The sequence below is a fragment of the Nanorana parkeri genome, unplaced genomic scaffold (genome assembly GCF_000935625.1).
Source record: "Nanorana parkeri isolate BGI_ZX_2015 unplaced genomic scaffold, ASM93562v1 scaffold756, whole genome shotgun sequence".
Lineage (NCBI taxonomy): Eukaryota > Metazoa > Chordata > Amphibia > Anura > Dicroglossidae > Nanorana > Nanorana parkeri.
Genome location: NW_017307024.1, coordinates 566,730 through 592,775, shown reverse-complemented (window position 1 = coordinate 592,775; position 26,046 = coordinate 566,730). Strand labels below are relative to the sequence as shown.

General features: G+C 40.8%; 1 protein-coding gene across 2 annotated transcripts in view; it reads left to right on the top strand.

Annotated features, from left to right (window-relative positions):
• GRB7 (growth factor receptor bound protein 7) overlaps positions 1–26,046 on the top strand; it is a 140,281-nt gene that overhangs the window by 96,937 nt on the left and 17,298 nt on the right. For both annotated transcript variants that reach the window (XM_018564493.1, XM_018564494.1), the window contains 6 exons: positions 15,391–15,574; positions 16,450–16,582; positions 17,124–17,280; positions 21,201–21,322; positions 23,052–23,129; positions 23,412–23,549. In XM_018564493.1, the coding sequence (XP_018419995.1) occupies positions 15,391–15,574; positions 16,450–16,582; positions 17,124–17,280; positions 21,201–21,322; positions 23,052–23,129; positions 23,412–23,549 (812 nt within the window). The remainder of the gene's footprint in view (positions 1–15,390; positions 15,575–16,449; positions 16,583–17,123; positions 17,281–21,200; positions 21,323–23,051; positions 23,130–23,411; positions 23,550–26,046) is intronic.

Here is a 26,046-nt window from a genome sequence, read left to right as displayed (position 1 = left end):
CTCCCACCCCCCCCCCCCCAGCGGTCTCTAATGTTGCAGTAGCGTGCTGGACTTACCTGGGACCCTGCAGAGCACACCATAGATCCTGCATAGCCCACCTGAGACTCTCTATGGTGGGCCCCCAGGCCCCTCACATGGGTACCGGCCATACCCCCCTGATGGCGGTGTTCTATCAAAGGTTGTGACTACGCTAGAATGTGTGACCGGTGATGTGGTCACACGTTTTAATGTAATCCCGTCCAGTTTTTCGGCGGTGGAATGTGTGACCGCCAATAGGTGAAACATTCCAGCGCTTTCCCAGCTGTTCCAGGGCAGATCGGCATCGCAAATCGCATGTGTAGGAGAACCGATCTGTCCTGAAACAGCTGATCGGTCCTGAAATGTTACTTCTCTCCGACTGCAATTTCACATTCCACCGCACTCACAAAGTCGGATAGAAGTGACATTTCAGGACCCATCAGCTGTTCCAGGGCAGATCGGTTCTCCTGCACATGCGATTTGCGATGCCGATCTGCCCTGGAACAGCGGAGAAAGCGTTGGAATTCTTCACCTATTCCACCGCCGAAAAACTGGGCAAGATTACGTTAAAATGTGTGACCACGTCACTGGTCACACATTCCTAAGTAGTCTCAAACTTTGATAGATCGCATGCCTACCTGTAATCATGTAATCAGAGAAATAGATTATAATAGGGAACATTACAGTGTAATATTCCCCATTATAATCCACTTGTCTAATTACATGAAAAAGCAGTACACAACAACTACAATCCCCCATGATCCCCCCCTCCTTGACGCTCGGACTTACCCAACCAGAGGACTGCAGCCAGGGAGTTTCAATGTGTGTACTGCGTCAACAGTGCGGGGGCCCCGGTGTTCGAACACCGGGACCGTGCACTGCCCCATATTGCAGGACCGGACCCCACTGAGGCTGTGGGGGTGCCCAGGACCGGACCCCACTGGGCCCCCCCACAGCCTCAGGCCCCGGTCCCCCGGCATCGGCGGTAGTTCCGCCATTGATACTTGCCATTTGGCCCATTCACTCACTCTCAGGACTGAATGTGGGGTTTTGCCTAGAGTTCTAAAGTTCCCCTCTAAACAATCCTAATGGTTCTCTGCTCAACTACAGATCAGGATTTCAATTTGAACCTTGATTTAAGATTAGACTTTTTCTGTTAAATGATCTTTGCAACAATCACAAAGAACATATTTGATCTGTAAAATTGGAATATTTTAGATATTTTCCACCAGCTGAATAATTTGTTTGTTATTGTAGAACATAATCATGCATATTTCCTGTATTTGGATACAATATTTCAATATCTTAAATGGCTATGATATGTTTATTTTACAAAGTTTTTTGGATACAGAAAGTTGTATGATTGATTATGGAATGTTTTATGTGAAACATTGTTCAAGCAAGGAATCAGCCACAAGTCTATCTAAAGGTGTCCACGTGTTCATTAAGACATTCAGACGTGGACGCAAAGAGCTGGCTGCCCTCACGCATCAGGATTGGTTATAATCATAAACATTCGCCTTGGCCAAACGTGTGCTTATATGAAGGGGGGGGGGTTACTTATAAATGGGTGATACAGAAAGTTGTATGATTGATTATGGAATGTTTTATGTGAAACATTGTTCAAGCAAGGAATCAGCCACAAGTCTATCTAAAGGTGTCCACGTGTTCATTAAGACATTCAGACGTGGACGCAAAGAGCTGGCTGCCCTCACGCATCAGGATTGGTTATAATCATAAACATTCGCCTTGGCCAAACGTGTGCTTATATGAAGGGGGGGGGGTTACTTATAAATGGGAAACAATATTGATTGAGACAGGTTTTCCAACTCGCCAAATAAGTTCTCCTAAGAGTGATCAAGCAGAAGCCATTTGCCTATCACCATAAAAATAAGATTTTCCTTAAGAAAGCCTCATCTGTATGGACTGTTCTGTTTTTAGTGCAATCCAGTTAAAGGACAGAGATTAGTGGCGAAGGAACTGATACTCAGTTGCTCTACAGTACACATCTCCTATGGATATAGGTCAGCTGAGATTCTTCTGTAGAGTAAATTAAATATTTGTTTTAAATTCTTTCAGTAGCGTAAAAAGGTCATGTTTAACCCAAGTCATTTGTGGCAAGCCTTGCTTGTTTAAACGGTCCACTAAAAGCATGCCTTGCCTAAAATAGTACAGTGTGTTAAATTAACAAAGAACAAGGCACAAAGTAGGACAAAGGGACAGTCAGTCGTACCTTTAAAGAAGTCAGCTGAGTTCTATTGACATAAATTTAAAAAATGCTTACTAGCTATGGAGTGCCCAGTGGTTCTAACAGTCATCCACATATGGGGGTAATAAAAAATGGCACCTTTTGTGCATCCACTGTTCCTTTACATATGTCCTTTTTTGCCAATGGTTGGGCTGACATTGAGTGCCTCCAACTGACTTCCAGTGATGTTAGAGCAAGGTGGACACAGGTCCAATTTATGCTAGGAGTCTGGTTTATACATCCCTTTCTAGGCGTGTTTAGAGATTTATATTTTACTGTTCTTAGCTTATATTACTACACTATAGTAGGCAATATAAAGTAGTAATGTTTCTGTTTAGAGTGGATATGTCCTTTAATGAAAATTAATGTTTTTATAGCATGAAGAACTGTTTAAATCAGTGGTGGTCAACTCTGAAGATATAGAGGGCCTCAAGTGTGGACCCTGAGTGTTGCCAAACTGCTGTAGGAAATTTTGGTGATGGGTTAAATGCTTTAGAATACATTCAATTACGGGAGACATGTTTCAGGAAGCCATCATAGAAGAGAGACACATTACATGAGAATGTCAGAGATCACTGATATTACAGCCCCTTAACAAATCAATGCTTCCACATATGTGCTCCCTATAGCCCTCATTTGAATTTTCTCTCAGAAAGGTCAAAGAAGAACTTTGGGGGGAAATTCTTAATCCTTGCAGTGGGGCTACCTCCACTTGTGGTAAAAAAAAAGTTATACTCACCCGAACCTCGGAGCCAGCCGGCTTTGACTGTGCTCCCTCCAGCCTGTCTTTTCCTCCTCTGCAGCGATGGTATGTCCCTCAGTGTTCTCATGTCCTATACACTGTATAGAATGTGACGACTTAAGGATCTTTAGACCTCTGCTTTAATTTAAGTGGGATCCAATTAAAAAGAAAAAAACAGAGACAGAAAAGGAAAGGACAGCAGAGAAAAAAGATTAGCACAAAATAAATAATCCAAATAATTTAACTACTAAAAGGCAGCTTGAATAATATTTTCTTTCACAGTCCTGAGTCAGCACCTACTGTCTTGCCTGCAGGGGCACACACTAGGTGCCTAAGGGCCACATAAATATAACCTTCACTTTTACTTACTTTCCTTGCAAAGTGATAACCAGTAAACTTCTTATTACCCTCAGAGTTTGTATGTGTAATACTGAAAAAACAAATTGTCTCTGTGCAGGAGCTTCTTGTAATAAAGAACAGTCACTGCTGCTCCCACTCCTTTTGCAGGGTGACTGGTTTTGTATCCGCCCCCCCTGTAGTTTTCCGCAGGCTGGGTCTGTTTAGTTCCACTCACAGTTGTGCTCTCTGCATCAGTTATGTACAGCACAGTGATGATGCCACTACTACCGTTAAATAGTCACAACTGGGTTTGCAACTGCATGGTGTCCACAAAGTACATATCTGTTTCCGTGCTTGGTATGGTTAGTCCGGGAAAGTAAAAGCAGAGGGACTGGTTGGGTCACCAGGTTTTTTTGTTCGCAAGAATAAATAGAAATATTCCGGGCTACTGTTGCTCACCTCTACATAGCTTAACAAGCACAGATCACCAGCTATGATCAATTTAGGGTTAACAAATGCTCTAAAAAGAATCCCTCACTTGGCTCATTGTGTCAGGTTCTCTTAATAGGGGTTCCCCTCCACTGCCAATCCATTCTCCTACAGGTGCACTCAATCTAAACCCTATGTAAGCCCCAATTCAATCAGTGCCAGAGCTTACACAGGGTTACTAACTTTCTCCCCTCGCTCACATGATTGTGTTTAGGACTGGCGATTGGATGCATCCTTGGAGGAAAGGGAGAAAGTCATGTGCTACTCCAAATTCAAAAACACTGTATATTTCTTATCCAGAAATAGCCGCATGCCAAGGGTCTTCACCAAAGATACAAATATTTATTTATGGAGCAAATACATACTGTAGCTTCCTCGCCCCATGTACTCAACCACTAACACGTTTCACATTGCGATACATCTCTAAGAGTAAGCCAGAATGGCGAGTGGGGAAGAACCTTGTATGCATTTGCTCCATTAATAAAGATTTTTATCTTCGTTTAAGACCCTTGGAGCGCGGCTATTTGTGGATTTGATTTCTATAGGCGGTGGCACACTTGCTTGTTTGCACCTGGGATGCAATCACACTGCAAGCCAGTTCTGGAATTTAAGTGGTGTTTGCTATAGAGTATATTAACCATATGTTTCTTAGTGCAGATGAATGGAGCTTCAGGGGGGCCAGCTAAATTGAATATCAGTGAGTAAGGGAGTGCCCTATCAAGAGAACCTGTTCCTTTACCCTAAATGTGCAAAGTTAACATTATTTCAAGCACTGACAGACTGTTTCATATTCAAGTACTCTTTTATCAGTTACTGGGGTCACTAAAACTAAATTGCTTAGATGCACTGAGCTGAATCTGTGAGGAATCCCAGTTTGCTGTAATCTCACAGGACTGGCATGGATGAGGTTAAACAAGGAAGACAACTGCAGACACTTCAAGTTCCGCAAGAGAACCAAAAAAATGCAAACTGTCTAGTTTCCTTGGTGTGGGAACCGTCAGAGAATTTTGGTCACATACCTGAATTAACTTCTGTTGTACTGAAATCTAAGTCAAAGCATTACACCTTTGGAATATTTTATTGCTGTAGAGCTACATATTTTTTTTATACATCAATCCCCTAAATCCATTTCAGTTTCAAGTGAGCTTCAGCAATTTGTGTCAACCGTTGTCTTCTTATTTCTGATGCACTAATAGTGAGCGTGTGCTCCTGAGAACAAGCCAGGAGGTCCTACCACAGGAATTCCCCAAAGATAATGGAGTGGATAGCTAATCAGTGGACACTCATTTCAATGTGATAATTCAGTAATCTGATTTTATTCGATTGCCTTTTGATTTATGAAAAAAAATTTAACCGCGTAGGTATTTATCAATTGTTAGGGAACGGGCAAGGTGAAAATTAAGCATTTGGATGGGTCTTTTTCAATCGGTTTGTATCTTGTGACTGTGTGAGCTATCTCAGCTATTATACTTTCTTTGAAATGTAGCCAGATGATATAGAGGCTTTTTTTTCTTACGCATTTGTATGTGCATTTTTCAAAGGATTTTTGCACTGCTTGTGGTACAAGCATTTTTGATGCCATAGACTATTAAACGGTATTACCTTTAAAAAAATGCATAGATACGTGTTTTTCAAGCATTTTCCAGATGTTCCTGTTAAAGTCTAGGGGGCCAATGTGCTTGATTCTGCATGCTACAGGTGTCTGGGTATAAGCGACCCAACATTGTGAATAGGGGCCATTGAATGCAATGGGATTGCTCTTGCTGAGCGTTGTAGCGCTCAGGCAATTCAGTTACAAAATGGTGTGAATGGGGCCTATTTCAACAAAATAGCATGGAGAGCTAATAAAGATGCATATCATTTAGGATGTATTCAGACTAGCTTGGAAAAGAACAGCAATTGTTTCAGAGCTTACACGAGAGCAAATAATAACAGAATTAAAACTAATTTTAATTCTTGGGGGGCGGTAGAGGGGTGTGGGGGCGGGAGAGGGGTGTGGGTGGGGGGGTGGTAGAGGGATGGCCACAGCGTCCCAGATTGCTAAGAGCTCTTAGCAACCTGTGGAGCTCTGTTCGGCTTCCTACCCAGTTCACTGATGTCATTGATTGCCAGAGAGCTGAGCAGGACACGGCTGATGTCCTGCCGAGGTTCTGGCAACCAGTGACATCAGTGAGCCAGGCAAGACCAGGCAGAGAACCACTGACAGCACACCTCTAACACAGCCACCTGTGCCAACTAGACATGTGCGCCGTCAAGAAATTTGTTCCGTTTTGTTTCGTTCCGTTTCGGAATATCCGGTATTTCATAATTCGTGTCCGAAACTCAATTCTGATTCGTACGAAATACGAATTTTCGTTAGTTTCGCCACATTTTCGTAACTGTACGAACATTCGTTATGATGAAGTTAAAAAGCAAAAATACCTTTGTTAATATTGGAGTCGATGGTAGTTGTTTTTTTTATCTGAAATACGAATTCCGTTAACGGATTCCGGATCCGAATTTCGTATTTCAGATAAAAAAAAACTACCATCAACTCCAATATATTAACAAAGGTATTTTGCTTTTTAACTTCATCATAACGAATGTTCGTAATGGAATGAAATTCTGTCAACGGAATTTCGTATTTCCTGCCTGTGTATTGTAATGCAACCCTCAGCAGCAGCGGATCCGTATTTCGTATTAAAAAAAAATCTTGTCATGTTATTCAACCTCATTTACAGGGGTAATATTAGTTCCCGTTTCATAGAAATTCGGATCCGAAATTCGTTAACGGAATTTCGTATTTCGGATATAATTCGGAAAAGGCAATTCGTATTTCGGATGTTTCCGAATTTACGATTTTCAGGAAAATTCGTACGAATTTCGATTCGTAACGAAATGAATCGCACACGTCTAGTGCCAACACATCCACACCCCCCCCTTTCCGGACGTCCGCTATCAGCAAAGCCACTGCCATCAGCACGATGGCATCAGGCGGCATATAGGGTAGGGACGGCCCTGTGTGAATCAACAAATTATGAAGGATTTTTATATATCTGGTCACTGGTAGATTGAGGCAATGGCCCTCGTGGCCCCTCTCTATGAGGAATCGTTTCAATATGTTTTAATAATTATTACTATGGTTTCAGTACCATTAAAGCCCAACATTCTCTTTTCTGTTCAGCAATTTGTTAGAAACCTTTACTTGTAAAACATGTAGGTTACTTGTAAAACATGCAGGTGTCACATGCTGAGGGGCCTTGAGCATTAGAAAAACAAATCTAAACTAATTTGCAATTTGATTTACTGTTGAATGTCAGTATAGTGATTGGAGGGGACAAGAGCAACACAGGAACCTTGGGTAGATTTAGAGAACTGTTTTGCATACTTATACTGTGTATGTTAGGCTTTACTAATCTGTAACCAGAGCCAGGCTCCTCACATTCGATGGACTAGTTCATGTGTTACTTAATTCTCTATAATACTGGCAGGAAATTGGAGACTCTACTATCTAAGAAAACACAATAGCGTCCTATTACTCTAAAAATAAGTTGTCATTATTATTCATTTCAGATTGCTTAAAGGAAACCTGTACAGAAATATGACTATCATTGCTCACCTCCTTCTGAATATGCTAGTTGTCTTTGTCCTTACCTGCACACTTTATCTGTGTTGGTGGCTCAACATATTAAAGAAACCCTGTTATCAACAAAAGTCTTCTCATACGATTATATGTGCATTTAACACACTTTAGGCATATTATTTACCTGTAAAAGCCTCCCTTGTGTAGACATCCAAAAGCCCTGAGACTGCTGTTAGTCGCCACTATCTTGTATGTGATGTTGGCAGGCCCAGCAGACTCAAGTGACACTTTATAGTATTCTCCTTCACTCCTTCCCTAGCAGCTACATAAAAGGGAGGTGAAGGGTGAAACAGAGGAGCTTGGCCAGCACAGGGAGTAGTGAGACGCTCCCAGGCGAGGAGAATGCTCTGACATGCAAGGGAGGGGGGCTGTGCTAGGAAATTGATTAGGCAATATATATAAAATACTTGAATGTTCTGTGATTTTGGCTGCAGTTTTGTTTTTTTAAGATGGTGACAGGGTCTCTTTTAAACCTAGTGGATCAGTAAGCCAAACAACAAGTAATTTCAGAAGGTCAGCAATGGCAGACCAAGTAGTCCTCCTGGCACAAGTTTCTTTTGCTGAATCCTTTAAGACCAGGCTTATGTTTGGCTAACCATGGATTCTAGCCCTGTCTGTCTTCCCTAGGACTTTTAGCAGATCCACATGTCCTTCATCTGCCCAAAGGTATGCCCTTAGCTGGAAGTGCCTGCAAGGCTCACAGTAGCATCTACAGTATATTATGCAGGCTCAGTCATGAGATGATCTACACCCAATGTTGCCAATTTTGGGCAGAGTAGGGAACCATCTCATGGCTGTGAGCACCAACATATGGCAGGCATTTTGCTAACGGTCTGCCTGCTATTTCAGGCATATTTGATGTATATCCCCAAATTGTATGTGTTACTTTAGTTACAGGAGTTACTGGGAATGCAGGGTGATAATGTAAAGTGTTGCTGATCATCAGACAAACAAGTGACATCTGCACTCTTATTACTCCAAACTATTTTGTGTTTAATTCAAGTTTGAATTCTTTTGTAGTAAGATCCATTCATGGTTGGACTTTTTAACCACCATGTCATTTCTATTACTGCCCTAAAGCTAATACACGGATCTTATTGTGTGCCTTTACTGCTGAATTGGACAAAGTTCGATCTGTGGGTGGCCCTGCCAACACCATCCAGCTCCCAAAACATCCATTGAAAAATTGAGGGAGCCACGCAGAAAAGTGTTGGCAAGTAGTGACTGCAGTCACCTGTGGTTGGATCTGAGAACTTTCATTTGTCTGTAGTCCTTCCCTAACTCCAGTAGACATCTACCAGCCAGTCTCAGGGGAGAGGGGTTAGCTTACCAGCTGTGTTGGACTTATATTCAGTATGGTTTCCTCTCACAGAGCTCAGCACCAGTATGTCAGTAAGGTTATTATTTTCGCAACACCATGTTTAGGTAGGAAGATCTATAGGCAGCCAGATAATGCATGATCACTCCCTGGATCAAGCACCATTAGACATTCTTAGAAATACTTAAGCAGGAGTGCAGACCTGAGGCGCAAGCTTAGAGTCCTTAGAAAATTTAGTGATGCTGAACTCAGGAGTTAAATCTTAAAAATACATTGAAGTACCTTAACTATTAACAAAAATGTATCTTATTTGTGCATCACCCGGCTGTATATGCCTAAATCATCTCTAATTTCATGCTGACACTGTCCTTCCTTCTGGAGGGTGGCTTCTTTTGTTCCCCATGGTCCCTGTGTGTGTTGTAAAGTAGCCCTTGCTCCAAGCTCGTGATAGACTATAACAAGCTCACTCCTGTGATAGACTATAACTTTAATACAAATGATCCAGCTAAACAAGAGCTTGTAGTCCAACACGGGAGTGAGGTTGGAGCGGTGGCTACTTTACAACACACAGGAACCATGGGGAACAAAAGTAACCACCCTCCAGAAGGAAGGACAGTGGCAGATCCCGATTTAGAGATGATATGAAAATCTATAGCCGAGTGATACACAAGTAAAATACATTTTTGTGAATAGTTAAGAAACTTGAATGCATTTTTAAGATTGAACTCCTGAGTCCGGGCGGCCGGGAGCCGCTATCTAATAGCGGGAGACTCCCGGAGCTTCCGGGAGAGTTGAGATGTCTGTAGTGTCATTTTATGAAATAAAAGGCTAATTCAAGTGGGCATCATCTACTAATAAGTGAAATATCAGTTTTTGGGCAGACTGCCCTTCTTAGGAGCTCTAAACAGCAGTGTCAGAGCTTGAACCTGTAGTTCCACAACAGCCAGTTACCATGCAGTAAGACCCAATTTATAATCCTTAGTAAATCATCTTTAACTTTTCTACATAATGGACATTTGAGAGAATAAAATGACTGCCTGACAAGCTGTGTTGTACTTGGAACTCCTGTCTGTGCTGTAGCTGAAGGTGTTAATGGAGCAGTAGGAATGAAGGCATTGCCTGCCTCCCTCTGAGTTACTTTTTAAACCAGAAGGAGGGGCGAGTTAGGTCGGATGCAGGTCAAAGCGTGGAAGGAAAATTAGCTGAAAAAGCAGAATCCATGCCAACAATTAAAACCAAACAGCAACCTGGCAGCTTAAAGGTACAGCCCATAATTGGCAAGTGTCCATCTGTTACATCAAGCCTTAACACAGCTCAAAGGGAAACTTATTTTACTTCTAAAACTGTAATACATTATGCTGCATTCACCACGGAAAACACACACAGAGGTAGTTCAGCTGCTGAGTGCAGCTCTATTGAACTGAACAATATGATGCAGGAAGACCAGGCAGCAAAATCAGCTATAGTCATTATTGATCTGAATTTGCATGCACTAGCTATTAAGAATTTGCTTTTATTGCTTTGCAAATAAAACCTAACAGGGGTTTCTTTCACTTCCATATGCTATCTAAAACGACAACAAAAAATGGTACGGTATACAATTACAGTATTTAAAGTAGTTAAAGTAATTACAGTATATTGTAACACATTGGGCCCAATAAACTATTGTTGATCAGACTTGTTTTGGTGTACATGTGAAGCACACTTGACATGCCAAATCATAATTTCATTTTTGGAAAAATTATACTGGTGCTGTGTATTGTAATGCCAGTAATTTATTAATGCAGACTTGTAAAGTCACTGAAAGCTCTGCATTTAGAACAGTGATGACTTTGACAGGTTTGCTTTGAAGTCACAGTTTAGCCTAATTTAAAAATCCATAATGGTCAGATGCTGATAGATTTAACTGCCTACTTTTTTTGAATATTTCTCAGGAAATGCAACAAAGAGATTAGCATCTTCTGATAGTTCCCGGCTCCCGCATGCCTCTTTTTGTCATTGAGTCTTACTCCTTCATATGTAAAACTGGCATTCTCACTGCTTCTGATGTATCATCACTTCTCCCAATGCATTTTTGTGATGTACAATAAAAAGCAAAAATCCAACAGGGAATCCTTTGTAAGGGCTGCAGTAGAAAAGCAAAGACTAGCAGTGCAAAAGATAGAAGTCTATTGTCAACCTATATAACTTGATTGCTGGTTTTGGGTGGTCTGACCTGTTGTAAATCTTAAAAATGCAAGGGCCTGCCTAAAAACAGATAGTAGCTATTACCCTTCTCTGATTTAATTTCACTTTGTTGCTGGAACCCTTACTCCCCCTGACCTCTGGACTAACCCCTGCCCAACTGCTGCGCCTTATCCAGTTAGAGTAGAGTACCCTTTCTGGCTATTAAGGTGGTTATATTGGATAGCGGAATTCTCTGCCATCTACACTGAACCTGGCTTATGACACCTATGCTGATTGTATGCTGTCTGCATAGACCCTCGCTCGTGCCCCCATGAGGATTCGTTGCCACCTTCACGAGCTGAACCCCCAGCCACTGGTCTCCACTCTCTACATGTACATTCCTTATAGGATAATCTGGCCCAAATGGAGACAACTGCAACTCAAAGATTGAGTGAACATGTTATTTCCTTAACAGAGGTAGTTCAAAACCAAGTCCAGATAAGCCAAAACCAAGGTTTACAGGCACAAGTGCAAGAATTGCAAAGACATCTAATTGCTTTGCAATCACAAGTTTTACAGCAACAGCAGAAAACAGCTACAGTCAGTAATCCTAAGGATGCCTGCCTTTCATTGCCTGTTAAATTTAATTGCAATCCTAAATATTACAGAGGCTTTCTGAACCAAAGTGGACTTAATTTTCAGCTGACACCTGCCAGGTTTGCTCTGCAGTGCTCTAAAACACGTTTTTTTGCTCACTCATGTGGCCCTGGCATGGGATTCCCTATACTTGGAGCAAAACTATGCTATTCTGGGAGATCTTGACAACATTGTAGCAGCTATGGATTTGCTATTTGATGATCCTAATCGCAGTGCAACTGCTGAAGCTATATTACTGCACCAAGGGCAATGTTCTGCAGGCGAATATGCTTGGTGTCAGATACAAATTGGAAGAACGGTGCGCAGTGTTTTCACTTTAGAAAAGGGCTTCTGAGCAAAGATGAGCTAGCCCGAGCTGACACAACCAAGTGTTTTTGATGCCATTATCGAACTTAGACAAAGATCTGTGGGGACCAATTTCTTTACTAAGTCTCAAACTACAGTTGAACCATTTGCCAATTCTGAGCCAGAACATGAACCAATGCAGACTGGAATCTTTCGTGGGTCTCTCAGTTTGCTCAAAAGAAACAAAGATGGGAACTGATGTGTTGTTTATACAGGGCATTTCATCCTGAGGCATCTAAACAAACCACAAAGAACAATTGCAGCTGGCGGTCAGAGAGAACTGTACACATCTAGTGAATTGTGATCCATTACACAATCCATATTTTCTTTAACACAAGGAGAGAACAAGATGGCCACTCATCATCCACATTTTGTTATAGAAATTATGCTCAAGGAAAAGGACCAGTTGTTTTCCACCTCAGCGATGCTGGACTCTGGGGTGGGCAGTAATTTAATGGGCCTGAAGTATGCCCAGTAAGAAAACTGCATCAGCCATATACCTAAGCAATCTCCAGTACACATGGAGACAGTTGATAGATCAAACTTTCTTCTAGCTGAATCACTCATGAGGTACTGAACTTGGACATCAAGAGGTGATATATCTTTCAACTTGATCTTCTCACTTCATTGTGTTATTGTAAGAATCCCATGGCTGTCAGATTATAACTCCACTATTGATTGGTGCCCCAGGAATTTTACATTTACTTCTAAGCATTGTCAGTTACATTGCCAAAAGAAGTACCTCTCACCTTCTGTTATTGGAGTAACATCTACTATTCCTGAAAGATCACCTCCTCCTTATCAGGATTTTAAGAACGCATGTAAATCAAAAAATGAACACTAAGTGTCACCACATCAAGCTAAATATTGTTTAGCAGAATGTTTACCAGGGGCTTCAATTTCATTTGGCCTCCTTTTCAGAACCAAAACTGAAGTTTTAATGTGACTTTCTACAGAAAAATCTGACAAAACGTTTTATCCGCCCTTTAACTTCCCCTGCTGGTGCCCCTTTACTTCACATTGAAAAGAAAGGCAGAACCGTTTGTTCATGCATAACTACATGGAGTTAAATAAAATTGCAGTAAAAAAAAAATCATCACCCACTTTTATTAATTTCTATGTTATTTGAGAGACTTAGAACAGCTAAAGTTGATACTGAGCTTGATATTAGGGGTACATATAAAGGTGTTCCTATCAGTGGCGTAACCAGAGTTATGGGTGCCCGGGGCAGAATTTTTTTTTCGCCCCCCCATATTATATAAACATCCACTGGAACTGTACTCCCCACCCCCACACATATATATCAGCTAAGGAACTACAAGTCCAAGTATGCCATCATTGTCCCTGTACACCCCCCCCCACACACACACATATCACCCAGGGAACGGCAATATCTGGTTGTTGTACAGGGGCAATGAGGGCATGCTGGGACTTGTAGTTCCCTAGCTGATATCTTATGAAGTTGTATTCCACCTGAAAGTACTACAATGCCAGTATAGAACTAAGAATAGAACATAAAATAAAACTTTTTTTCTTCTAATACTCGCCTGATTCCTGGATCCACCAACAAGCTCAGCCTCCCGTCTCCCATGCTGTTAGAAGTTGCAGTTGGCGCCGGCTAGTCGGCAGGTTATGCGGCCGTGCTGGAGCCTCGGCCGCATAATCTGCCATAACGGAGCCTGGTGCCTTGTTCTGGTGACAGTCGGCCCGGCCCGCGGCCGGCGCCCCCCCCTCCGCCTTTTTTTTTTGGGGGGGTGCGCCATCTATGCGCCCAGGGCGAACGCACCCCACCCCCCCGGTTGTTACGCCACTGGTTCCTATTAGACCTGGAGACCAGTAGAAGACTGCATTCAGAATACGATATGTGCATTATGAATCCTTTGTAATGCATTTTGGACTTTTTAGTGCACATGCCAAAATTTCATAAATTATGTTTTATGGGTATTGTTGGACCAATTTGGAGTGGCTTACCTCAATGACATACTCAACTTTCAAATAATCTACAACAGGATCATGTTTGCACATTTCTAAAGTGGTGACAGCAACATCAACTGTGCATTAAATTGGGGAAATGTGAATCTTAACGGGCCATATACAGTTTTTAGATTATATCACCTTACCTGAAGGGCTGGGCATGGATCTGGGTAAAGGTGCCCATACACCTTACGACCATCGCAAGACTTTTGTCTTGCGATGGTCGTATGCTTCTTGAAAGCCCGTACGATCTGCCCACCTTGGACGGGTAGATAGTGTTTGCGATCATCGAAAGCCCACCCCGCTGAGGGGCGGGCTTCCGATGACGGCAATGCAGAACGGGCACACACCGGCCCGTTCCGCAGCTATCGGGCGAGCAGGCTAGAAACCCGCCGAGAATCGTACGATTCTCGGCGGGTTTTCGAACATGTTGGCTCGACAAAAGACGTGCGACCGTACAGTAGAAACAGTCGCACGTCTTAGTTCACACTGCTCGATTCTCGTACGATCGCGGGATTTCGCCCGATTCTAGTACGAGAATCGAGCAGTGAATGGGCACCTTAAGATTCAGGCTATCTTAGCTTGGCCTCCCCCCAAAAATACAAAAGATGAGCAAAGATTTCTAGGCTTTGCTAATTTTTATCAGTTTCATTAAAAGTGTTTTGAGAATTGTGCCCCAATGCAGTTGACTAAGAAAAAAAAGTTTTTGATGGCCCCCTGAGGCAAAAATGGCCTTCTCGCATTTAGCAAGGGGAACTGGTAAATCTTATCCTAGAACTCCCCTTTATCGTAGAAGTGGAGGCCTTGAGTGCAGCCTTTAGAGCAGTTCTTTTATCAGAGCATTGGTGAGAAAATGTTGATCATTGTTTCTGCTGAGGGTTCTGACCCTAGCTTGTAACCCCAACAGTAATTCACCGCTGTCTGCACTGACCCTGGCATGTGATTTGAACTACTTGATTTCTCTAGATCTACTGAGAACTGTGCCTAACCTGAAGTTTCTGGCCACTGGTCCCCACTCCTTACATGTACATTACTAACAAACACAGAAAAGGGTTTTCCGGCTAAAACCTGTAATAAAAGGCATAATGTGGCTTTTAAAAGTTTAAGTTGAGTAAATGTTCACTTTTACTGTATATAGAGAAAGTCCTGAGGTGCACATTTGAGCATTTCTATAGCTCGATAGGAACGTTAGCTGAAACAGTAGTCCAGCTGTAATTGCTATAATCTTTTAAGTTAAAGCAGGCCTGTCTAGATCAGAAAGAACAACCTGACCTGGTTTATATTTATTATATGTAATGAAATATTCTGCCTTTACTGAGTCAGATTACCTGCTTCAACAGTAATGCTAAAGTGGTGGTAATTGATTGACCACTAGATAGAAAAAAGACAAGACTGCTCGACAGAAACTAAAAGGCATGACATGTAGTTTAGCCCTTAACTTCCACAATAAATGAATATTCTCTTTTCTCCAGGAGGCAGCATGGACTTGGAGGCGTTGGAGAGTAGTCATAGTCCTGCGCTGGACAATCAATACGAGCGTGAAGGCTGCACTACCCGAGGGCTCACACCTCTTAAAGGGCACCCAGAAAAGGCAGACCTGCTGACATCAGAAGTGAAGAGGTCACAGCCCTTGTTAATACAGAGCGGAAGATGGGGGTAAGTCACGATAGACGTAGATGAAAAATGATCTGCCAAAAATTAATGTACACTTAGTATACAAAATCATCCTGGTTGCACACAAACCTATTCTAAGCCTCACCCCTTTACCTAACCACACCCCTTTCATCCATATCCAACTTTTTTATTCATTTTATTTTTTAAATCGATTTTTTTTTAGAAATCGGTTAGAGGAGTTCTTGAGCCTTGAAAATGGTTCAAGAGACAATAACATGAAAGTATTATACTATTGCCTTTTATTGATATTATAGTTTGTTCATAACCATATATTTTATCTTGCATACTTTGTAACCAGCACTGTTACCTGCTGGATTGTTATAATACTAAATTAAACATTTACACACAGCACCATTTAAAATGAATGTAATTTCTGAATAAATGGATGTGTCTTATTAAAGTGTAAATTAATCAATTTTTTTTTACATGTAGTATGAATGGGTGTCAGGTTTGTATTGCTGTCTGTCCCCACTCGACAAAGTAACTCCTAACTGTCCTGAATCATTGTCACCAGGACTAAAAGTAAAAAATAAAAAAAATGTTGTGTCCATGGGACTGAAAATAAAGAGAAATCGTCTAAAACTAAAAAAATAATTTGGCCTTGGATACACTTTAAAAAGTATCATTGTAAAATGTATATCTATTTTTTCAAGTTCGGTAAGTATAACATTTTGCATATTTTTACTGAAAACATAAACTAGAGTACAGTTACCCTTTAATGTCCGCTTCAGCTAGATATTACCTTTTAACAGGTTGGACTTGATGGACTAATGTCTTTATTCAACCTCAAATACTATGTAACTATGTAACAGTAACACGCAAAATATTTAAAATAGCTCTTTTTATTTTTGTTGCAGCCGGTTACGAGATGAAGAGTCCCGATCATCTTCACTTCCTGACATCCCTAATCCATTCCCGGAACTTTGCAACTCCTCCCCTATCCTCAGCAACACACCTAATAGCAGCTCCCCTCTGGAAGGGGGTCCCCACGTGAGTACACTAATAAACAGCCTGGTATTAATACATAATATTTCATACTACTAGGGACTGTGTTGTTGTCCATATCAACTAGAAACAGAGCTATAGGAGGCCACAAACATGAACAATCATGTATGATCAGTCTAATGATGTCCCATGGTACAGTTATTTCCCCAAATTGTAATGCTGCAGTACTATGAGAGCTTCTGTTTACTGCAGTGGAGGTGCAAGAAGAAGCCATGCTTAGATAGTCCTGGTGATTGGGAAGACATTATGATTAGACAAGGTTTTCTAAATTGTCCAATTGTTTTGAAACCAGAGAACAGCCATTCAAGGCTATGGCCAACTTTATCTAACACAGTAACCAAAGAGACTTAATTTTGTCCTTTTTCAGTTATTGAAATATAATAGGGAGATTATGATTGGCCTGTTGCGGGAAGCAAAGACTTATGTACTTTCAGTAACCTTCATGCCATACAATCTGTAGGTGGATAGACTATGATTATGTTGGTAAATATTTAAACTAAAACAATGTGCTTTCCCTCAAGAGCAGATGGTGAAGGTGTACAGCGAGGATGGCACGTGTCGGTCATTAGAAGTGACAGCTGGAGCAACGGCTCGACATCTGTGTGACATGCTGGTGGAGAGGGCACACTGCCTGAGTGACGAGAGCTGGTCTCTGGTAGAACTACATCCGCATCTGGGGCTCGGTGAGGGAGATATGTAGGGATTCATTTTTATTAATACATTTGCAATTTTATGGATAGTTGGATTTGTTTCTTATACCAGTGAAAACACAGGACAGTGGTGAAGTTGCTTTTGAAAACGCATTAGATCTGGAAGACCAGATTTAGCTGCAGAAAGCAAGTTTTGTCGCCTGGTTTCTTCTACAATCTAACGTTTCTGAACAACCATGATAACACTTGTACAGAAATGACTTATTTTAGTGCAGTTTCCCACTATAGCTGTAGTACACAATCTTATGTTAAACATTGTGATCATTTAAGGATTATACTTTTTCAACAAGTCTCATATTGTCATGCTTTGAGCCCCTCCCTAGCTCAGAATGAGTTTATGTTGATGAAAGCATGCGGTGCAAATTTGGTCATTTAAAGACTCTTGTAAAAAAAGGGTTTCACAACCTAGGTTGTAGTGGGGTTTTAAAGAGGCGTCAGATGGTAATCGATTTGATATAAATTTATTACAATTCATTAAAATATTTATATGACAAAATTAAAAACATTCCAATAGATAAGCATGATATACATCACGGGATAGAGACAAAAGTCTTGTGAGGGTTGTAAAGTGTATGGCCACCTTGAGAGAGCTACAAGTTGAATGGTTGTGAGTAAAAGGTTGCTGAAAGTACTTTTGTTTTGTGAGGTGGGTCAGATAAGCTCACCACCCAGTAGAGAGAAAACCTGCCTTTTTAGTCAGAGCCTGAAAGGCAAGGACTTGTTTTCTGTTTTATTTTGTTTTATGCAACCTGTTAAATAAAAACTGACCAAGTCAGATAAACGAAGGACTTTGCTGCCTGGACTACCTTTTTCCCAGGGAAGGTGATCCCCATTTGAGCTATAACACACACACACTTCCTGTCCCTGCACTCTTCTCTGCAAAATCAGTAAATCCTCATAGACTTTTGATTACTTATATTAAACAAATGCAAAGCACAGGGACAGGGAATTTACAAGCAGGTAATCGTAGCTGAACTGCAGGGATAGCTGATGGTCTGCATTTCTGACACGAACGTCTCAGAGAAATTGAAACTTACATATTACACATACTTTCCCCACACGTTTCCCAATAACACACCTGTGTTCTTGTTTAAAGAAGATGAGTAAAGTATTTGGAAAATTACACTGAATCATGTAAGTAAATGTCCTTATATCAGTTAAACAAAGCAATGCAGTCACTAGGATCATTTTGCAGGGTAGAACAATAAAAGCAACCTGAATGGACACCTACTTGAAATCTGCCCCACTTACAGTTTAATATGTTACCTACATACTGAAATCATTGGACCCTGAGGAATAGCAACAGGTATAGGAAAGATTGCAGCTATATCAGACTCATAGCTAGGATAGGCTCTAGTCCTGCTTCCAGAATGCAAACATAACTGTTATCTTTATTACACCCATTAAAGCAAAATCATTAGGGATATTAAGGGTAATGGAATATTTTATGGTTATAATTGTGGTATAGTCTCTGGGGTGTGGTCAGTGGTTAATGCCAATGCAAGGCAGAGCACTTGGACCTTTTTCCCCAATGAAAAAATATGGTGTGACTTGCTCATCCCCAAGCCTTGTATCCCTATTTATATACACTGTCTGTCCAAAAACAAACAAAAAAAAGTCACACACTGTAATATTTTGTTTGCCCACCTTTAGCTTTGATTACGGCGCGCATTTGCCAAGGCATCGTGTTGATAAGCTTATGCAGTGTCCAGAGTTGCATTCATTTTTCACCTAGATCTCGTAGTAATGATAGGACAGTGGGACTGTGTAATGTCTTCTCCAGCGCATCCTAAAGAATCTCAATGGGGTTAAGGTCTGGACTCTGGTGGCCAATCCATGTGTGAAAATTATGTCTCATGCTCCCTGAACCACTCTTTCACAACTTGAGCCCAATGATTCCTGGCATTATCATCTTGGAATATGCCCATGCCATCAGAGAAAAACAAATCCATTGATGGAAAAACCTGCTTATTCAGTATATTCAGGTAGGCAAATGACTGAATTTCTTGGAGACAAAGCATTGCTGAACCTAAACCTGACCAACTGAAGCAACCCCAGATCATAACACTGACTGAAATCCAAGTGGTGGCGTTTTCTTTGGCCAGGCAGTGTATGTGGTATTTAAAATACGTACACCACATTAAGGGCCTATTCACACCAGTGGATTATAAAAGTGCTTTGACACGTGTTCATACCACCTACAAAACTGCAAGAAAAATAATTTCCATTATAATCAATGAAGCTCATTACATTGGTGCATAGTGTTACAACAATACACACTGTTTTTAAAAAATCCAGCTTGCCATGCAGTCCTTTAAAAATGCAATTACAAATGCAAAAATTACTTATTGTAGTCAATGGTATCACATTGAAAAGCACCAAAACATACTGAGACCCCCTAAAAATGCAATATATGTTTGAATCGATGTGTTTTAAGTCACACGTCCATGACTTCACATGTGTGAAGCTCATGTATGTACCTGAATTTGACTTGGTATCGATCCTTGCAATCTCCTATGCAGCAGCATTGGGGGCTAATTAGGTGTGCTGCATGCAAATGTATTGACTAAGTACATAATAATATAGGCAGAGCGCAGAGTGAGAAAAAAGATGACCTCATTAGTCTGCTGCTACTCCTTTAGGCTCTGTTCACACCTAGGCATATCGAATATGCACGTTTGTCGCGCGTTTTGTGATGCGCATTTTTAACGCGATTCGCTGTAAAAAATGCACGACAAACGCGCGTTTCCGAGGGCTACTTGGCTGTATCCCAATGGAAACGCGCGACAAAAACGCAGCAAAGAAGCTCATGTACCTTTTCATGTGTAGGCCGTTTTGTAGCGCATTCAGACGGGCTGAAATACGGCAAGGTGTGAACCATACCCATAGAAAACAATGGGATTTTCATGTTTGAGCGTTTTGTAGAGCGTTCGTAGAGCATTGAACGCGCTACAAAACGTACAGGTGTCTAGTCAGAAAGCTGGGATGGAGAGAGGTAAGTGGTGTCAGCCACATGCCTGCACTGTGTGATGGGGCTATGACAATTACAGGAATGATTTGACAGAAATATGAATTCTATGGTCAGTAATACAGCTCCCTTGTATGGAGTTTACTTCTAATAATAACAATAATAACAAGGAACGAGTGTTTGGGTAACTGAGCAGACTGGAGAAGAAAGGCCTGCAGAGTCTGCCACCTGTTCATAGGTATTTTCTTAATGTTGTGGAACTGGTTTTCTACACCTCACTGTGGATTATTGGTAGGGGGAGGTTAAGGTGGCTCTTGAGTTGAGTTCTGGAGATGTGCCCAGCCCGAACCAAGTTCAGAAAGTAATTTTCTGCTTTCATTCTCATCAGTATGGTGGGAAATAAATAATAAGCAAAATATGAACCTATGAACTTGTATTTTGCGAGTTTAGCTTTGCTTTGTGGAGACCGCTGAACTACAGTAGGTAGCACAATGCACTTGACCGAAAACAGAATTGCATAACATTGGATGGTGCACAGAAAATCTACCACCAATGACTTTAGGTAGTCAAGTTTAGGTGAAGTTCAATCACAAACATCTTTTGACTGGCTTTTGGTGCTTTCAGTCAATTTCCACTGCAGTTTTGTTCAACAGATTCCTCTTACACATAAAACAACAAACAATGGATAAGAAATTGCTATGGACTGTTGTATTCCATGCCATCATGTTTTTAATCAAAAGCTTCCAAATATGCCACTAAATGTATATAGCGCTACAGAGCTTAAAATTCTTATTCTGCACCTCCTGTGCATTTAAACCATGAAGACGATCAAGGAAAGCTTTGGCAGACTCAATGGAAACTGTTCTAGTCATGACCATTACTGTTGTGTAAAGGCAGACAAATCATGCATTCTCCTATCTTGCAGAACGCTGCCTTGAAGATCACGAGTCAGTGGTGGAAGTTCAGGCCATGTGGCCCGCAGAAGGAGACAGCAAGTTCATTTTTCGAAAGAATTTCACCAAGTATGAACTATTCCGGGGATCTCCGGTGAGTACAAAGAACCTACACAGAGACTGATAGATGGTTGTGACTAGTCCTACTTAGATAATTACACGTTACTCCTGTTTCTTGTAATTTAGGTATGCTCAGATCATACTCTTCTGCATTACTAAACTCAGTTCAAATATTTGACTCATTGTATTTTTGCATCATGAGATAACTATGGATCCAGACAGGCTCTATCTTCTCAAATTGCAGAAATACCATTTCATACTTGTATCTCCCAGCTTATAAAGCCTGTTCAATATATGAAATTAGAAACATCACTTTGTATCGAAATCTAAGATCAAAAATGTAATATATGGCATGTTACCAGTCCTTAGATGTGGTGGCTGCATTATTTTACTTGATTTCCTTTTTTTTTAACCTGGTAATCTTACCAGTAACACACTTCCTGTCCTAGGGTGACAACACTCACTCGCTGTACTGTATATATATGAAGGAGCAGAGTTGCTGCCCTCTCCTCATTTCCGAGGAGGTGTTGTAATTCACTGAGATGAACTCGATATGGATGCTAACACTGCAGAGATACCACAAAAACTTACAAGATTACTAGATTTCTGGCAGGATCAACAGGTATTTTTTGGTAAACTATCAAACAGATATAACAAAACACTTTCAATAGTAAATATAATAGACAAAAAAGGAGAAAAGGGCAATTCATTGTTGAGTTAATACATGCTTTAAAAACAATAGAAAAAGGATTTCTTCCGAATGTATAATGTAGGTTGTTACATTAAAGTGTATTTCCACTTTGGCAGCCAAATTGGAACAATACCTACTTTATATTTGTTACATGTTCCCATTAACGTAGCATATTTAAAAATAGCTTCTTACGATTTTAAGTGCTTTTTACTTGTTTTAAAAATCTTCCTAGCTTCGCACATATCTAACGTTAAGGAGGGGGCTGTGGAGGTTATGCTTACAACAATTAACCCTGTCTGTATTGTGCTGGCAGAATTTATAATCAGTTATAAACTAGCTGTGCACACTGTCTGTCTTAACAAAGGGTTACAAATCTCAGGCCTTGGATTCTGCATTGTATGTTAATGAGGGGAAACCGACTTTGTCCCTACCTTTTCCTATGAAATTTCTGAGAATAGCTTGCAGTCTTGCGTATAATGCTGCTCCATGGAAACAACAAGAAAGGTAAGAAATATATTTAAAAAAAATATTATTAGGTACGCCATGTGAATGGAAACACATAACAAACATATAGTGGAGGTTTCTCAGATTTGACTGCAACAGTGGAAATGGACTTAAAAGAACATCTACACTGAAATGTTAACAGGCTTGTTGGGCTATAAGATTAAAGAACAAAGAAGGCAAGTGTCACAGAGTTTCTGTTGCACTTTATTATTAACCCCAGCAAGACTGTTATTATAATTCTAGGTTAACATGTCAGGACAGGAAGTAATAAGAAATCGCCCAAATCTCTTTGGAGACACAGACAAAAGAAAAAAAACCCAGTAGAATGGGGAAAGGTTAGAAAAAGACTAAAATGTTTTTATTGCTGTCAGTACTTTCCTGTCCCACTAACAGCTGCTTCCCGATTTTCGTCCTACAAGAACAGGAAGTAAAGTACAATTTCATCAATGGGGTCACGGACAAATAAAAACCTGACCATTTTAAATTCAACCTAAAAGTAAAATACTTAGAAAATACTTTTTTTTCCTCTCCGCATATACAATAACAGTGCAATATTGTTGTTTCCCAGTATACATTATTCCCGGAGGACATGATCGCAGGAAACTTGGAAGCTCACAAAGGACTCTCTCACTCAGAGCTAATACAGGTGCGTAAAGGACTTGATGAGACTAGGATGTTGACCTCCTGTGCTGGCAAAAGTTCCTAGGCAGAAGATGTGGACTATTTGGTTCTTGCTGACAGCCTGACAGTGTCCGGGACATTTTGTACACTGACTGCACGGGTCAGAAAAAGGTTGAACCAACCAGTAGTCAGGTTTAAATTACAGTGACTGGACGTCTGAAACAAGTCTGGGCTGCATATATGCAGATCCAAGATCACTTATTAACATGTATCAAGGTTGAAATCTGATCATTATTCTCCTTCGCAGAACTTCCTCAACTCGGGCAGCTGGCCTGAGATCCAAGGCTATTTACATATGAAGGAGAGTGGACGCAAAGTCTGGAAACGATTCTTTTTTTTCCTGCGCCGCTCAGGGCTTTATTACTCCACCAAGGGGACCTCAAAGGTACATACACTGTGTAAGATGCATACATAAAACCCTACCTGAATCACTATTTTTTTTTAAAGAGATGTTGGTGCAGGACTTTTGATTTTAAGAGATCTAATGCCAAATGGAGTTAAGAATGGTTAAATTAAAAACACCCTGCCACCAATTTAAAAAACTGCTTTTTCCAGCGTAGCTGAATGTTGTTGTTCTCATTCACAGCAAAAAGTAGGGCGATCAGTCCCTGACGGTGCACATAGAAATTCCTGAATCCTGTTAAAGGAGAACAATGGAATTAGGGCTTTTCCCCATAGTTCTTCTTAGGGTAACGGGAGGACACAAACTAGCGCCCTCCCGTCGCCGCAGCTGAAGCGGATCCCAACAATTATGTCTGGATCCGCCCAGCTGCGTGAGTGACAGCTGGCTCTGCCTATCTAAAGGCAGAGCCAGCTGTACCCGCCCCTCCCCCATCCGTTCCGCCAGTCAGCGCTGGAGGATTGGAGCGGGATGGGGGGAATCCAGCCCTTCCCGAGAAGTGAGCTAATGTGTTTGCTCACTTCCCGATCTACTGAGCCGACCTGTGACAGTTTCATTGTCACAGGTCGGCTAGAACTATGAAGTTGTGAAAAGCACTCACCTCATAGTTCTCCTTTATAATAAAAGTAAAAGCACTGAAAAATCAATTGTTTCATTGCTTATTTTCAATATTTTTCCTCTCCATAATTTTTTATTTTTTATTTTTTTACTTGAAATGTGCCTCTATTCTTGATTGAAAATGTGACTACTCCAGAAAGAGTCAATTCCCAAGCACAGCACAAGGCAAGAACCCTTGTTGTATGCTGGACATGTTCACAAAATGCTGTGTTGGTGTGTGGTGTGAGAATTTGCCCATTTCATTTTCCATAGATGTTTCTCCCTTGAAAAATGCAGTAGTGTTACACAGTCACGTCTCCTATGGTTTCATTGTATTTATATCATTTGTCTACATTTGAATTTTTTTTTACAAAATACATTCATTAAACACAATAAACACAAATGTGTTCAAAAGTTCAGAAGTCCTTACAATGCTAAGATCTTGTTAGCCATAGATGGGTTATCTTTACAATCACCAATTAACCAGTTTCGAAGTCTCAATGTTTGCAGATAAGACAAATGGAAATGTGGAAGGGTTGGAACCACTATCAGGTTTTTATTGCTGCCTGTTTTCCTGCTGCACAAGTTCACCCTCACTATTGGCCATGATGACAATGGTCACAGGACCGAAAGTGAAGGAAATCCTGTTCTGGCAATAACTTTCAGGGATTTTCCTTCAACTTTGGATAAACTTTCTCCTCGTATCTCTGGCACATTAAAGTTAAGGGTAATCTCCCCAATGGGCACAGACAAAAAAAACTGGCAGGGTTTTGGTATTAGATACACTTTAGGAAGCATATAAATCAAGCCTGCACAAATCCAGATAACCAATGGTCATTAAAATGTACAGTTGGTGCCCAACTTTTGAGGTTTTTCTCCAGTTGTTTTCAATGGAGCTGACCTTGGCCAATCCTCATATAGACATTAGGTGCTAGTAGTCCAATCTATCTGGTTTTGTCCAGGAATGCTTGCGTGACCTAAAAATTCCTGTTTAGGATTGAAGCTAAGCCATCTTGAAATAGTAGGATGATGGCAGCTAATCTCCATACCTAGCTTTGAAACTTTAATTTCCAGAAAGCAAAACATTTTTATACTTTTTATGCTTGACAAATAGTTGCCCTTTTTGCAAAGATTACTTATGAGATTTCATGTCCTTTGAAGAGGATTAGGGAGTTTCTGGCACCCTGCTCTTTATGGTGAATTATGTACAACTGTAAAGTGAAGACATTCCTATGCCAGAAGTGATGGCTGCAGATGTTAGATGGGTGTTATAAGGCCATATATGCCTTCCTTCTTTCCTGAACCTTGTGATATAGTGTGTGGATAGTGTTCTCTACAACAGAAGCTCCATCAAGGATATAGCTTTTTATCACATAGAAACACTGTCACAATACAGAACATTTTCATAAAATTGATTCAAACTCTATATACATACTATCTAACCAATCTGTTGTAAAGTTTACTTCCCAATGGTCTGGTATAGAAGAGATACAATAGTTCTGGACTGTACTCCATACAATGTTGGGACGGATGTGGGAAGATGGTGCTAGTAGTGACAGCAACGGATGGCACAGTAGAGTACCATTAAAGTTCCCTGTCTTTCATGCTGCTCCATTGGCTTCACTACTTTCTAAGTCAATGACCTGATAAAGGGAGCAGAGTAGGTGTGGAAAGGCTATCCACCTCCCAAATCCACAATGGCAGTGCATTGGCATTCCCATATAGATCTAATTCCAATAGAGTCTAATAAGGATTACTTTACAAAAAGTACAGTTGTCCTTTAAAGCCAAGGTTACTTTGTGAACTATTTGTCTTTTATATCAACATTTGAAAAACACTACAATAATTTATAGGTGGCATGAGGAGTATTATGAGATGCATAAAG